The sequence below is a fragment of the Labrus mixtus genome, chromosome 22 (assembly GCF_963584025.1).
Source record: "Labrus mixtus chromosome 22, fLabMix1.1, whole genome shotgun sequence".
NCBI lineage: Eukaryota > Metazoa > Chordata > Actinopteri > Labriformes > Labridae > Labrus > Labrus mixtus.
In genome coordinates, this window is record NC_083633.1 from 21,640,882 (window position 1) to 21,653,731 (window position 12,850).

Here is a 12,850-nt window from a genome sequence, read left to right on the forward strand (position 1 = left end):
CAACACCCTATGGGAGCCGACAGACACCACCACGGACTCTAACAGTGACCCGCCCAGCCCCCCCCGCCCGACGTCTGAGCCCCGCCCTGATGCAGACAGCTGCGGCTCGTCCCGTGTGGAGGCTCTGGACCTGATCAGGTGAGACACTGAGCGCTCAGAGGGAAAACACATCATGTGAACGCTGAATCCTGAGTGTCTGTCTCTGGTGTTTCAGTCGCTCCACTACCTCCAGTAAAAGATCTTCTGTTGTGGGTTCAGGAGAAACACAACACACAAACAAAAACACACAAACAGAAGCACACACACCCCCAAGTCCTACTGCTGAGAGACACACAGCCAGGGGAGAAGAAGAGGAGGAGGACGCTGACGAGTAAGTTCATCTCCACAGATCAGTCCAACATCAAACAGGTGTGTGTGTTTGTTCATGTGTGTGTGTGTGTGTGTGTGTGTGTGTGTGTGTGTGTGTGTGTGTGTGTGTGTGTGTGTGTGTGTGTGTGTGTGTGTCTGTGTGTGTGTGTGTGTGTGTGTGTGTGTGTGTGTGTGTGTGTGTGTGTGTGTAGAGAGGAGGGACGGTTACCGACTCCCAGGCTGAAGCTTCTTCCTGTTCAGAGGACTCACCATGACCTCACCACTCCCTCCACAGGTAACACACAAAGTGTCTTCGTTAAAACCATTAAAACCATTAAAACCATTAAGACCATTTGTACAACAAGGAGGAAAACAAGCACCACTGTTGACCTCCAGTCTTTGTTTGTCCTCTAGGTGGCGCTCTTCTGGTGGGGAAAGTGAAAGGTGATGGATCATCTCCTCACAAACAGGTGATTGACTTTCTTCTTAGTTTGGTAAAATAAGTTAAATCATAAATCATGCTATTTGATTTCATAACTTTGATGTCATTGGTGTATAGAGGTCTGTTTCAGCTGTTTCCATGGCAGCGGGGGCGGAGACAGCAGTCAGCGTGCCGGACAAACCAAAGGAGGCGTGGTCAGAGAATAGCCCCTCCCACCATGCTTCATTGGGTCCCTCCCCTGAGCACAGACCAGCTGCCAGTCCTCCCTCTAAACCAATCAAAATAAAGCATACACTAGTATCCTCTGCAGCCCCGCCCCCTCTAGTCCCGCCCCCTATGCACGGTATCCATGGCACCCTGAGACATCCGGACTTTCAACACAACGGTGAGTTCAACAACAATAAATATTTAATTTGTTTTTTGATGATCACTGATCAATACTCTCTCACCTGTGTGTCTGTCCTCACCTGTGTGTCTGTCCTCACCTCACCTGTGTGTCTGAACTCACCTCACCTGTGTGTCTGACCTCACCTGTGTGTCTGTCCTCACCTGTGTGTCTGTCCTCACCTGTGTGTCTTACCTCACCTCACCTGTTTGTCTGTCCTCACCTGTGTGTCTGTCCTCACCTGTGTGTCTGTCCTCACCTGTGTGTCTGACCTCACCTGTGTGTCTGACCTCACCTCAGCTGTTTGTCTGTCCTCACCTGTGTGTCTGACCTCACCTGTGTGTCTGACCTCACCTGTCTGTCTGTCCTCACCTGTGTGTCTGACCTCACCTCACCTGTGTGTCTGACTTCACCTGTGTGTCTGTCCTCACCTGTGTGTCTGAACTCACCTGTGTGTCTGAACTCACCTCATCTGTGTGTCTGTCCTCACCTATGTGTCTGTCCTCACCTGTGTGTCTTACCTCACCTCACCTGTTTGTCTGTCCTCACCTGTGTGTCTGTCCTCACCTCACCTGTGTGTCTGAACTCACCTCACCTGTGTGTCTGACCTCACCTGTGTGTCTGTCCTCACCTGTGTGTCTGTCCTCACCTGTGTGTCTTACCTCACCTCACCTGTTTGTCTGTCCTCACCTGTGTGTCTGTCCTCACCTGTGTGTCTGTCCTCACCTGTGTGTCTGTCCTCACCTGTGTGTCTGACCTCACCTGTGTGTCTGACCTCACCTCAGCTGTTTGTCTGTCCTCACCTGTGTGTCTGACCTCACCTGTGTGTCTGACCTCACCTGTGTGTCTGTCCTCACCTGTGTGTCTGTCCTCACCTGTGTGTCTTACCTCACCTCACCTGTTTGTCTGTCCTCACCTGTGTGTCTGTCCTCACCTGTCTGTCTGACCTCACCTGTGTGTCTGTCCTCACCTGTGTGTCTGTCCTCACCTGTGTGTCTGACCTCACCTCAGCTGTTTGTCTGTCCTCACCTGTGTGTCTGACCTCACCTGTGTGTCTGACCTCACCTGTGTGTCTGTCCTCACCTGTGTGTCTGACCTCACCTCACCTGTGTGTCAGACCTCACCTGTGTGTCTGTCGTCACCTGTGTGTCTGAACTCACCTCACCTGTGTGTCTGACCTCACCTGTGTGTCTGTCCTCACCTGTGTGTCTGTCCTCACCTGTGTGTCTTACCTCACCTCACCTGTGTGTCTGTCCTCACCTGTGTGTCTGTCCTCACCTGTGTGTCTGACCTCACCTCACCTGTGTGTCTGTCCTCACCTGTGTGTCTGACCTCACCTGTGTGTCAGACCTCACCTGTGTGTCTGACCTCACCTGTGTGTCTGACCTCACCTCACCTGTGTGTCTGACCTCACCTGTGTGTCTGTCCTCACCTGTGTGTCTGTCGTCACCTGTTTGTCTGTCCTCACCTGTGTGTCTTACCTCACCTGTGTGTCTGACCTCACCTGTGTGTCTGTCCTCACCTGTGTGTCTGACCTCACCTCACCTGTGTGTCTGACCTCACCTGTGTGTCTGTCCTCACCTGTGTGTCTTACCTCACCTCACCTGTTTGTCTGTCCTCACCTGTGTGTCTGTCCTCACCTGTCTGTCTGACCTCACCTCACCTGTGTGTCTGTCCTCACCTGTCTGTCTGACCTCACCTGTGTGTCTGTCCTCACCTGTGTGTCTGACCTCACCTGTGTGTCTGTCCTCACCTGTGTGTCTGACCTCACCTCACCTGTGTGTGTGTCCTCACCTGTGTGTCTGACCTCACCTGTGTCTGTCCTCACCTGTGTGTCTGTCCTCACCTGTGTGTCTTACCTCACCTCACCTGTGTGTCTGACCTCACCTGTGTGTCTGACCTCACCTGTGTGTCTGTCCTCACCTGTGTGTCTGACCTCACCTCACCTGTGTGTCTGACCTCTCCTCACCTGTGTCTGACCTCACCTGTGTGTCTGTCCTCACCTGTGTGTCTGTCCTCACCTGTGTGTCTTACCTCACCTCACCTGTGTGTCTGTCCTCACCTGTGTGTCTGTCCTCACCTGTGTGTCTGTCCTCACCTGTGTGTCTGACCTCACCTCAGCTGTTTGTCTGTCCTCACCTGTGTGTCTGACCTCACCTGTGTGTCTGTCCTCACCTGTGTGTCTGACATCACCTCACCTGTGTGTCTGACTTCACCTGTATGTCTGAACTCACCTGTGTGTCTGAACTCACCTCACCTGTGTGTCTGTCCTCACCTGTGTGTCTGTCCTCACCTGTGTGTCTTACCTCACCTCACCTGTTTGTCTGTCCTCACCTGTGTGTCTGTCCTCACCTCACCTGTGTGTCTGAACTCACCTCACCTGTGTGTCTGACCTCACCTGTGTGTCTGTCCTCACCTGTGTGTCTGTCCTCACCTGTGTGTCTTACCTCACCTCACCTGTTTGTCTGTCCTCACCTGTGTGTCTGTCCTCACCTGTCTGTCTGACCTCACCTGTGTGTCTGTCCTCACCTGTGTGTCTGACCTCACCTGTGTGTCTGTCGTCACCTGTGTGTCTGAACTCACCTCACCTGTGTGTCTGACCTCACCTGTGTGTCTGTCCTCACCTGTGTGTCTTACCTCACCTCACCTGTGTGTCTGTCCTCACCTGTGTGTCTGTCCTCACCTGTGTGTCTGACCTCACCTCACCTCTGTGTCTGTCCTCACCTGTCTGTCTGACCTCACCTGTGTGTCTGACCTCACCTGTGTGTCTGACCTCACCTGTGTGTCAGACCTCACCTGTGTGTCTGACCTCACCTGTGTGTCTGACCTCACCTCACCTGTGTGTCTGACCTCACCTGTGTGTCTGTCCTCACCTGTGTGTCTGTCGTCACCTGTTTGTCTGACCTCACCTGTGTGTCTGACCTCACCTGTGTGTCTGTCCTCACCTGTGTGTCTGACCTCACCTCACCTGTGTGCCTGACCTCACCTGTGTGTCTGTCCTCACCTGTGTGTCTTACCTCACCTCACCTGTTTGTCTGTCCTCACCTGTGTGTCTGTCCTCACCTGTGTGTCTGACCTCACCTCACCTGTGTGTCTGTCCTCACCTGTCTGTCTGACCTCACCTGTGTGTCTGTCCTCACCTGTCTGTCTGACCTCACCTGTGTGTCTAACCTTCATCACTGATTATTACTCTCTCACCTGTGCGTACTCAGGTGAGCTGGGTTCAAGGTTCAGAGAGCGCCCGTGTTCAGGTGGAGGCTGCTGCTCAGATGAAGGTACTTATTTTAAAAACGTAAACTAAAATCTTTTGTCATCAATTTATAAAAAATAAGATAAAAATCATCCTCCCGTTTCCTAGACGACCGGCTGTCTGTGATGTCGTGGCGCTCTGCTGCCTCCTGCTCCATGGCGTCTGCCGTGTTGGAGCGTGCTCAGAAGAGACGGGAGAACTTCTGGGGGAAGAGATGACCTCTGACCTCCTGACCAGATCACAGCTGTTACCATGGAAACAATCGTGTTAGTCCATCACTGTTGTACCATGATTAGTCAGAATGATGTTTTTTTTATAGAATTATTTAAATCACTGATGATCGTTTCTATTCTGCAGCTCGTGAAGGTTTAATTTTGTGTTTTTATTATGAAAGATTGTTTGAGTTCCGCTCAGACTGAAGGAGGTTAAAGGTCATCACATGAGGAGACTCAGAACAGATCCTCCATTATCTCAAGATCTGAAATCATGACTCATCACAGACTGCACGACGTTACTAAGTTATCGTGCCCGGCGAAGGAACGCACCACCTTATGTGACCTCATGTGACCTCGGATGACCTCGTGACCTCACGTGACCTAATGTGACCTCACGTGACCTCTGGAGCTGCAGGTTAAATTTGTGATTCTAAAGCTTTGTGTAGAAAAACAAACGTCTGAAGAGACAACCTGTGTCGTCTGTTCTTCAGTGAGAGCTGGAGGTCAGAGGTCAGATTGAAACTGTCAGACGTGTTTCAGGTGTCCGGCTCACCTGTACGGGTTGCATCTTGCCGGCAGTTGCCATGACTACAGTCCACTTATTACTCGTCTCTCGGGGTTATTGTCGTCACACACGACTTCCTCCCCCCTCTGATGGTCTGTGCTGCTGTAAATCTGATGAGATGAGATCTTTGTTTGTTTTTTATGAGCTGTTTACCTGTAACGTCTGTAATGTTGCCGTTTAATAAATGAAATCTTCAAACGCAGTCTGAGCTTCACTGAGTTACGAGATCAAAACAAGAACCGCTTTGTGTTTCATGTCAGCAGAAATCAAAATGTTTACCATCAGTCAGAAGATAACCGGGGTCCAGTTTGTTTCCTGATAAAGAAAGTTTTTCATGTTTTAACTAATCCAGACACTTCTGACTTTAAATACACATGAGCAAGCTGACGTCACACACGGAGACCACCTGTCGTCTCAGATCACCTGACCACAGGTGACCCTGTATGCTGTGTAAATATTTAAACACACGGTCGGTCATGTATGAACCGCTGAGCTGTGAATTTCCCCCATCAGGATGCAAAGGGCAGAACAAACAAAGCACACAGAGTGGGCGTGGCCTCTAGAGATATTCATGTTTGAAGTGATATTATATGTTCCTGCAGGGGGCGCTGGAGTCCCCCTGAACAAACCCCGTTCAGCTCGAGTTACGCTTCATAATGACATCATTTCTTTCTTGTTTTTTAATTGAGGTGATAAAAACTTCCCAGAGTCTTTGTCTGATGGAAATCTTCCTCTCAGCATCGTTATGAAATATTTTCTTGGACTTCTGTCCAAACTTCCAGCGGCTGGGCTCAGCTCTCCTTCGGTTGTTTCCCTCTTCTTTGTGAACTCTCGTGTTCCACTTCAGGTGACTTCTTCCTCGCCACATGCTGTCATAACTCATGGTGGTGATGTCACACCTGATTTGATGACTTTACACAAACAAATCAATAAATGAGTGTGTGAGTGAGTTTAGAAAGTGCTGCTGCAGGCTGAAAAACAGGGTCAGGTTAAACCAAGACGGGATGAGTGAGTGGATTCTGATGACATGGTGTGGTTAGTAAGAAGGTTTTGTTATGTCAGCGTCTCGGTGGGAGGAGCCTTTAGTCTCAGAGGGATTAACGCACCGAGCACAATACGGACAACAACCCATCTGGGCCACTCGATCCTCCACATCACACCAGGAAAACCCAAACAGGAAAAACCATGAGTGGAAAATACGGCGGTGAAAAGAATCAAAAGAGAGGAAACTGGGCTTTTCTGTGTTTGCACCAATCAGACGGCAGAGTGGGCGTTTGGATGGCCTCACACGGGCCGGTATTAATACTTTATTAATGGAGACGGAGCGGATGCTTTGAGTGTCCCGCTCTGTTATGGGATCTATTCTGGGCCCCTTTTCATTCTGTGATACGTTTGGAGCTGATCCGGTTACATAATCCTCCTGGATTCTGTTTTAAAGCAACAATAGGTTGATTTCATAGCACTGTAAACAGAGGGGGGGGCAGACTTTTTGGACTCGGGGGCCCAGTTGGGGCTCTGACTTGTGCAGGGGTGGCCTGTAGTTTGTGTTCACACATTTATTAACCCTTTCTTCCTGCACCAATCACATCGACTTTTCAACATAAACATCTTCTGAGCTTCATTCTTCAAGGACTGAAAACAAATCTGAACTTCCAAAGTCAGAGTTTCAATCTGCACGCTGAAAACTGAGAGCTGCTGCTTTAACACACTGAATGCTGCATTTCAACACAAGTCACACATCTGGCAAACAACCAATTATTGTGAAGGATTTAAGAAGTGTAAAATCATCCTGTAGTTCCTGGAGTGTCCACTAGAGGCTGGCTGCAGAAGCAAAGGAAGTCACATACACACCCATTCTAAAAAGCCTGTTTTTACAGCAGAGATTAACATGTTTACAGCCTGGTTCAAAAACCCAAATAGGTGTGATTAGCTCATGTCTCGATGGACACACACTGTACGGGGGGTGAATGTTTTGATGACTCATCAGTTTTGATTTGATGAAGGATAAGAGTTATTCACAATAAGGCGTGTAGCTGACCTGATTGACAGGTGGGCGCGGTGTAACGGTTTGTCAGGAGGTTTAAAACCCGCCTCAGCTCCAGCTCTCAGCCTGTCGTTAGGTTGACTGAAAGTTAGACTGAGACAGCATTTCCAGCATGGAGACCGCCATCGATGGGACTCCAGCGCCCCCTGCAGGAGCAGACTGGGGACAACACTTATTAATAAAGTTTTCCATATTGGTTTTAATTTATCTTTTGTTATCAAATGGGTTTTGTAAATAAAGACTGAGATTGATGACGATGTACTAATGATAACTTGTTCATTCACTGTAAAGCTCATGATGTCATTAAATGGTCTAAAATCTATTTCCTGTTCGATTCAGACTTTATCTGCTGCTCGTTACAGGTTCTGTTGTTTTTTTACAGAAGGAAGTTTATGCAACGAACGAGAACTTCCAGTTTGACACACACACACACACACACACACACACACACACACACACACAGTTCTAGGAAAGAGGAAATGACATCACTGGAGAAGTAAACAATTTAAATGCTTTTTGAGCAAATATTATTAATCGTCGTCGTCACACTTTGACTGACACTTAATTTCCTCTTCGTGTGAGTGACAGTAAACACAGGTTGCAAAAACTCAGCACTGACCTGTATAAGTGTGTGTGTATGTGTGTGTGTGTGTGTGTGTGTGTGTGTGTGTGTGTGTGTGTCTTGGGGTTTTTTGGATGGTTACCTGTCCTATATTCTGTGCGGAGGGGGCGGAGGGTTGATGTGTATAAAGAGACGGGCGCAGTGAGGTCTTCACAGCAGCGTCCTCTGACAGGTGACGACAAACAAACAAACAGATTCTTTCAAACATTTTGATTCTTGTTTGTTTTTTTAAACTTCTAAACTTCTCGTCTCTCTCCTGCAGGTCACATCTCCTGAACCTTAACGGATTAACGTCACTCGTCCACTAGAAACCATGAAGACCTTCTCCGCCTCACTCGCCTCCTTCCTGCGTCCCGCCACCGCCGTGATGCTGCTTCTCCTGCCGCTGCTTCTGATTGGCTGGGCTGAGCAGGCCACGGCGCACCCCGTCAGCAAGGTGCTCAGCCCGGCGCTGCACAGCCCGGAGACGTACGACACCGTCCACAAAGTGGCCCAACATGTGAGTCATCTTTTTTTAAATACAGAAGAGAACGTGTCCATCGCCCGTCACGGCGTGCGGCAGAAACAACGAGAGCGTTCTTTAATATCGTTTTCACTCACCACAGTGAAGACTCTTTAGATTAGTCATAAAACACGTTCTTCTTTTGTGACCTTGTGTTTTTGAATAAATCAGTCGATGAAGTGGCGAGCTGTGAAACATCAGGTCGTGTCCTCGTGGTCGCTGCACAAGGACGTTAAAGGTTTGATGAGAGACATTATTTGAACCATATTCTCAGCGATCAGAAAAACACTCCAACATGACCTTCACATGTCGTGGCGCTGATGTTCCTCCATAGAAAGAAGAAAACATTGTTCAGGGTTTAAACTTCACCTGGAGTGAGACGTTCAGGTCTTTGAGTCCAGCAGACGTTCAGACGGGCTTCGTGCGGATGTTTGAAGTTAATCGTGTCGTTCTTCTTCAGGCTCAGAGTTTACAGACGGAGGACGACTCCAGCGTCAGACTGATTCCACGTGTCAACACTAACGAGGTGAGAGTCCGTCACGCTCCTCATGCACTGAAAGTCTCAACCGTTAGCAGAGCCTTTGAAAACAATATGCTGACCCCCCCCCCCAGGACCACCTGAAGATCTGCTGCCTCCACGCCAACATCCTGGACTTCTACCTGAACAACATCCTGCCTCACCACCAGAACGCTCACCCCCGCATGAACCAGCTGGAGACGGACCTGAGCCGGGTCAGCCTGGACCTGCAGAACCAAGGCTGTGTGAGTAGACCGTTAGCTTAGCTTAGCATAAAGACTTGAAACAAAGGGAAACAGCTAGCATGGTTTTAACAAATGGCTCTGAAGCGCCTTTATGACACGTTGAGTTTCAGAGTGGAGGAAGCTCCCCACACACACACACACACACACACACACACACACACACACACACACAGATGCTAACCTGCGTCCCCGTTTGTCTCTTCAGAATGTGACTCACTATCACGACCATCATCACGCCGTGGAGTTTGTCAAGAAGCTCAAGAAGGTCAGTTTGAGAACAACAACACCACCCCCCCCCCCACCAGCTGTGTGTTTCTAACCTCTCTCTCTGTCGGTTTCAGATGGAGGGCGGGCGAGGAATCATCAAAGCTGTGGGAGAGATCGACATCCTGTTCACCTACCTGCAGGACTTCTGCGTCGTGCCTCAGAACGCCACTGCCGCCTAACAACGCCGTCCAGTTTTCTACACAACGTGCTTTTTACCACATTTATCACCAGCTTTGCTACTTTTATTTGTTGATTTATTTATTCAATAAATAAATATTTATTTATTTAAATTTTAACCCCTAAGGTATTTATGAGGACTGATTGAAGTATTTATTTGCACACCTGAGCGGCGAGGCCTCAGGTGTTGATCGGGTTGCCATCTTTATGGCATTTTTTATTTGACGTGTTGAATATGGCGTTCACACTCCGGCTGCTGAGATTCATTTGAGAATAAAGATCAGTTTGAATTTCTATCTCGGCTCTTGTTTCTCTTCTTGTGTCGTCTGGAGGTTAAGGAACTGATTTTAAAAACAACATTTATTAAACCTTTCTGCCTGCACCAATCACATCAACTTTTCAGTTCCACACAAGATAACGGCAACATAAACATCTTCTGAGCTTCATTCTTCAAGGACTGAAAACAAATCTGAACTTCCAAAGTCAGAGTTTCAATCTGCACGCTGAAAACTGAGAGCTGCTGCTTTAACACACTGAATGCTGCATTTCAACACAAGTCACACATCTGGCAAACAACCAATTATTGTGAAGGATTTAAGAAGTGTAAAATCATCCTGCAGTTCCTGGAGTGTCCACTAGAGGCTGGCTGCAGAAGCAAAGGAAGTCACATACACACCCATTCTAAAAAGCCTGTTTTTACAGCAGAGATTAACATGTTTACAGCCTGGTTCAAAAACCCAAATAGGTGTGATTAGCTCATGTCTCGATGGACACACACTGTACGGGGGGTGAATGTTTTGATGACTCATCAGTTTTGATTTGATGAAGGATAAGAGTTATTCACAATAAGCTCACGCTGCCCGTCATCCAGACGAACATCGTTGATCCATTGATCCAGTAGATGGCGCTCTTGAGCACCAGCATGAAATACACAAGGGGAGGAGCCGGCCGTCCCGTCACTGTAAACAAGGCTCTGACAACAACATGAGAACAGGAAATGACTCTGGCCTTCTCTCGGCTCTACTGGACACCTAATGTTCAGAGAGGATGTATGTGTGTTTGTGTGTGTGTGTGTGTCTGTGTGTGTGTGTGTGTGTGTGTGTGTGTGTGTGTGTGTTTGTGTGTGTGTCTGTGTGTGTGTGTGTGTGTGTGTGTGTGTCTGTGTGTTTGTGTGTGTTTGTGTGTGTGTGTGTGTGTGTGTGTGTGTGTGTGTGTGTGTGTCTGTGTGTGTGTGTGTGTGTGTGTGTGTGTGTGTGTGTGTTGAGTCATCTTGGCCTTTAGGATCTCTAACGTGGGTTACTCCGAGCCGTCTGAACCCGTCGACCTGTTTCTGAATACACCACACAAATATAATTCCCTTATTAAAGTGGATGTTTGACTTTTCATTTCACATCATGATTCTCTGTTGTCATGGGAACATCACGCTCACGAAAACAACAACAAGTAAACACGTTAGTGCAGTGTTACCTCTGATGATCGAAGAAGAAATAACCTTCCACCACACAAAGTAGTCCCCTCTGCACCTCCATCCTCTGTACCTCCATCCTCTGCACCTCCATCCTCTGCACCTCCATCTTCTGTACCTCCATCCTCAAACTATTTCAAAAGGCAGCCACACGGCTTCCTCTGTTGTCCACCAATTTGTCCCCATGTGAGAGAAGCCACATGGTGCATTGTCTATCTCCACCATCTTGTTTTCTCTCTCCCTCCTCTCTCTCTCATCCACACCCACACACACACACACACACACACACACACACACACACACACACACACACATAACTACACTTTTACACCCCGTTCACAAGTTTTGCTTGATAATGTTTATTTGCTTAGATTAGTTTGTAATAGTTATTTGTTTGATTAAGTTCATTGATTTTGGATTGATGTTGCTTTGTTTAAATAAATTATGTTATAATTTAAGAGAGCAGTTGAGCAGTGATTACTGGTGTATTTGCATTGTGATATAGGCTGGGTGCGAGGGCTTTGTGTACGGATTCCACGCCTACGTGATATTTTGGTTATTTTTCCCTGGTTTCAGGGTGGTGCCCCCGAGTCAATTAAACATAGTTTAATAACATTGTTATTTATATTAATAAATAATTAAATATAATTATTAATAATATAACCCAATTTTTCTTGATAAACCCCAACATAATTGGTGCCCTGTGTGAGGCCAGCTTTATTGCACTGTTAATGCACACTAATCCGAATTTTTAATCCTAAAAGAGATTTCTTTTGAGGAAAAATGATCTTTTCTTTTGAAGATTTACTTTTCCTGCTTGTTGTTTATTCAAAGCAGACAGCAAGTTGTGGCTTAGTTTGTGTCATATGTTGTTGAACATAATGATGCAGCCAGGGTGACTTTCTCAATGAACTAGTTTGTTGCTTTAATCCAGAGTTTTATCCTGAAGTAATTCTTCTATAGAAATGTATATTTTTTTAACATTGACTTCTCATTTCAAGCAAAGCAGCCATTAAGTTGTGTTTTAGTTGTGTTGTTGTGTTTTCGTGAGTTGAGTAGTTTTATTTTTTTGTGTGTGCTGTTTGTTGTTGGAGACAACAATTTAGCCATTTTTTGGAGGTGCATCTTCTCTCTGTGTAATGTTATCACTCCAATGCAACCCCCCCCCCCCCCCCCCCCCCACCCAATCATGGAGGCCATGCCATATCTACATCTTGAACTGGCTCTGATGTACATCACTGGATAAAAGCGTCTGAAGTGAATTGTAGAATTGTAGATCTGGTGCAGCAATCTGCAGAAGCCACGAGGAGATGAGACGAGACCTCATTTCACTGGTGTAGGAAGGTTTCAGGTTTCTCACTTAACCCAGTGTGTGTGTGTGTGTGTGTGTGTGTGTGTGTGTGTGTGTGTGTGTGTGTGTGTTTTCTGTTTCCAGGCTTATAATTAAACCAAAGTGTTTCTTTAAAAATGCCACGCTGGAGATTCTGTCACTGTTTGGACTTTTTGTAAACTCTACCTGCAGCAAGGCCACACCTGTGTGATGTCATCAGCCGGGGGTTTCCCGAACAGGTGACACCAGGAAGAAGAGAAACAACAGTAAACTCCCCACTCTGTGTGTGTGTGTGTGTGTGTCTGTGTGTGTGTGTGTGTGTGTGTGTGTGTGTGACAAGGGTCTATTTTTAGCCGTGGTCTTTATGTGGAGCACTCAGCAGAACAGTGTCTGACACAGATCTTATCACAGATCTGTGTGTGTGTGTGTGTGTGTGGGGGGGGGGGGGGGGTTACACACCTGAACGAGTCACCTGG

The 12,850-nt window shown here is 47.5% G+C and overlaps 2 protein-coding genes across 2 annotated transcripts in view; both read left to right on the plus strand.

The window, feature by feature from the left end:
- Positions 1–5,407, plus strand: part of mdm1 (Mdm1 nuclear protein) — a 34,105-nt gene extending 28,698 nt beyond the window's left edge. The window contains exons 10-16 of the mRNA XM_061030429.1: positions 1–138; positions 215–370; positions 561–643; positions 763–818; positions 908–1,175; positions 4,388–4,450; positions 4,534–5,407. The exon at positions 1–138 is cut by the window's left edge and continues 95 nt beyond it. Of these exons, the coding sequence (XP_060886412.1) occupies positions 1–138; positions 215–370; positions 561–643; positions 763–818; positions 908–1,175; positions 4,388–4,450; positions 4,534–4,643 (874 nt within the window). The 3' untranslated portion in view covers positions 4,644–5,407. The remainder of the gene's footprint in view (positions 139–214; positions 371–560; positions 644–762; positions 819–907; positions 1,176–4,387; positions 4,451–4,533) is intronic.
- Positions 5,408–8,059: 2,652 nt separating this feature from the next.
- LOC132956618 (interleukin-24-like) lies at positions 8,060–9,875 on the plus strand. Its single transcript, XM_061030170.1, has 5 exons — positions 8,060–8,370; positions 8,834–8,899; positions 8,986–9,135; positions 9,341–9,400; positions 9,477–9,875. The coding sequence occupies exons 1-5, from the start codon at positions 8,185–8,187 to the stop codon at positions 9,579–9,581; spliced, it is 567 nt and encodes a 188-aa protein (XP_060886153.1). The 5' UTR covers positions 8,060–8,184; the 3' UTR covers positions 9,582–9,875.
- The last annotated feature ends 2,975 nt before the right edge of the window (positions 9,876–12,850 follow it).

What these genes read in the sequence shown, in the direction of transcription:
- LOC132956618 (XM_061030170.1), top strand. Translation starts at nt 8,185, where the DNA reads ATGAAGACCTTCTCCGCCTCACTCGCCTCCTTCCTGCGTCCCGCCACC. An exon ending in TCCACAAAGTGGCCCAACAT is followed by an intron (nt 8,371 to 8,833) that starts GTGAGTCATCTT and finishes GTTCTTCTTCAG; the next exon opens with GCTCAGAGTTTACAGACGGA. An exon ending in CACGTGTCAACACTAACGAG is followed by an intron (nt 8,900 to 8,985) that starts GTGAGAGTCCGT and finishes CCCCCCCCCCAG; the next exon opens with GACCACCTGAAGATCTGCTG.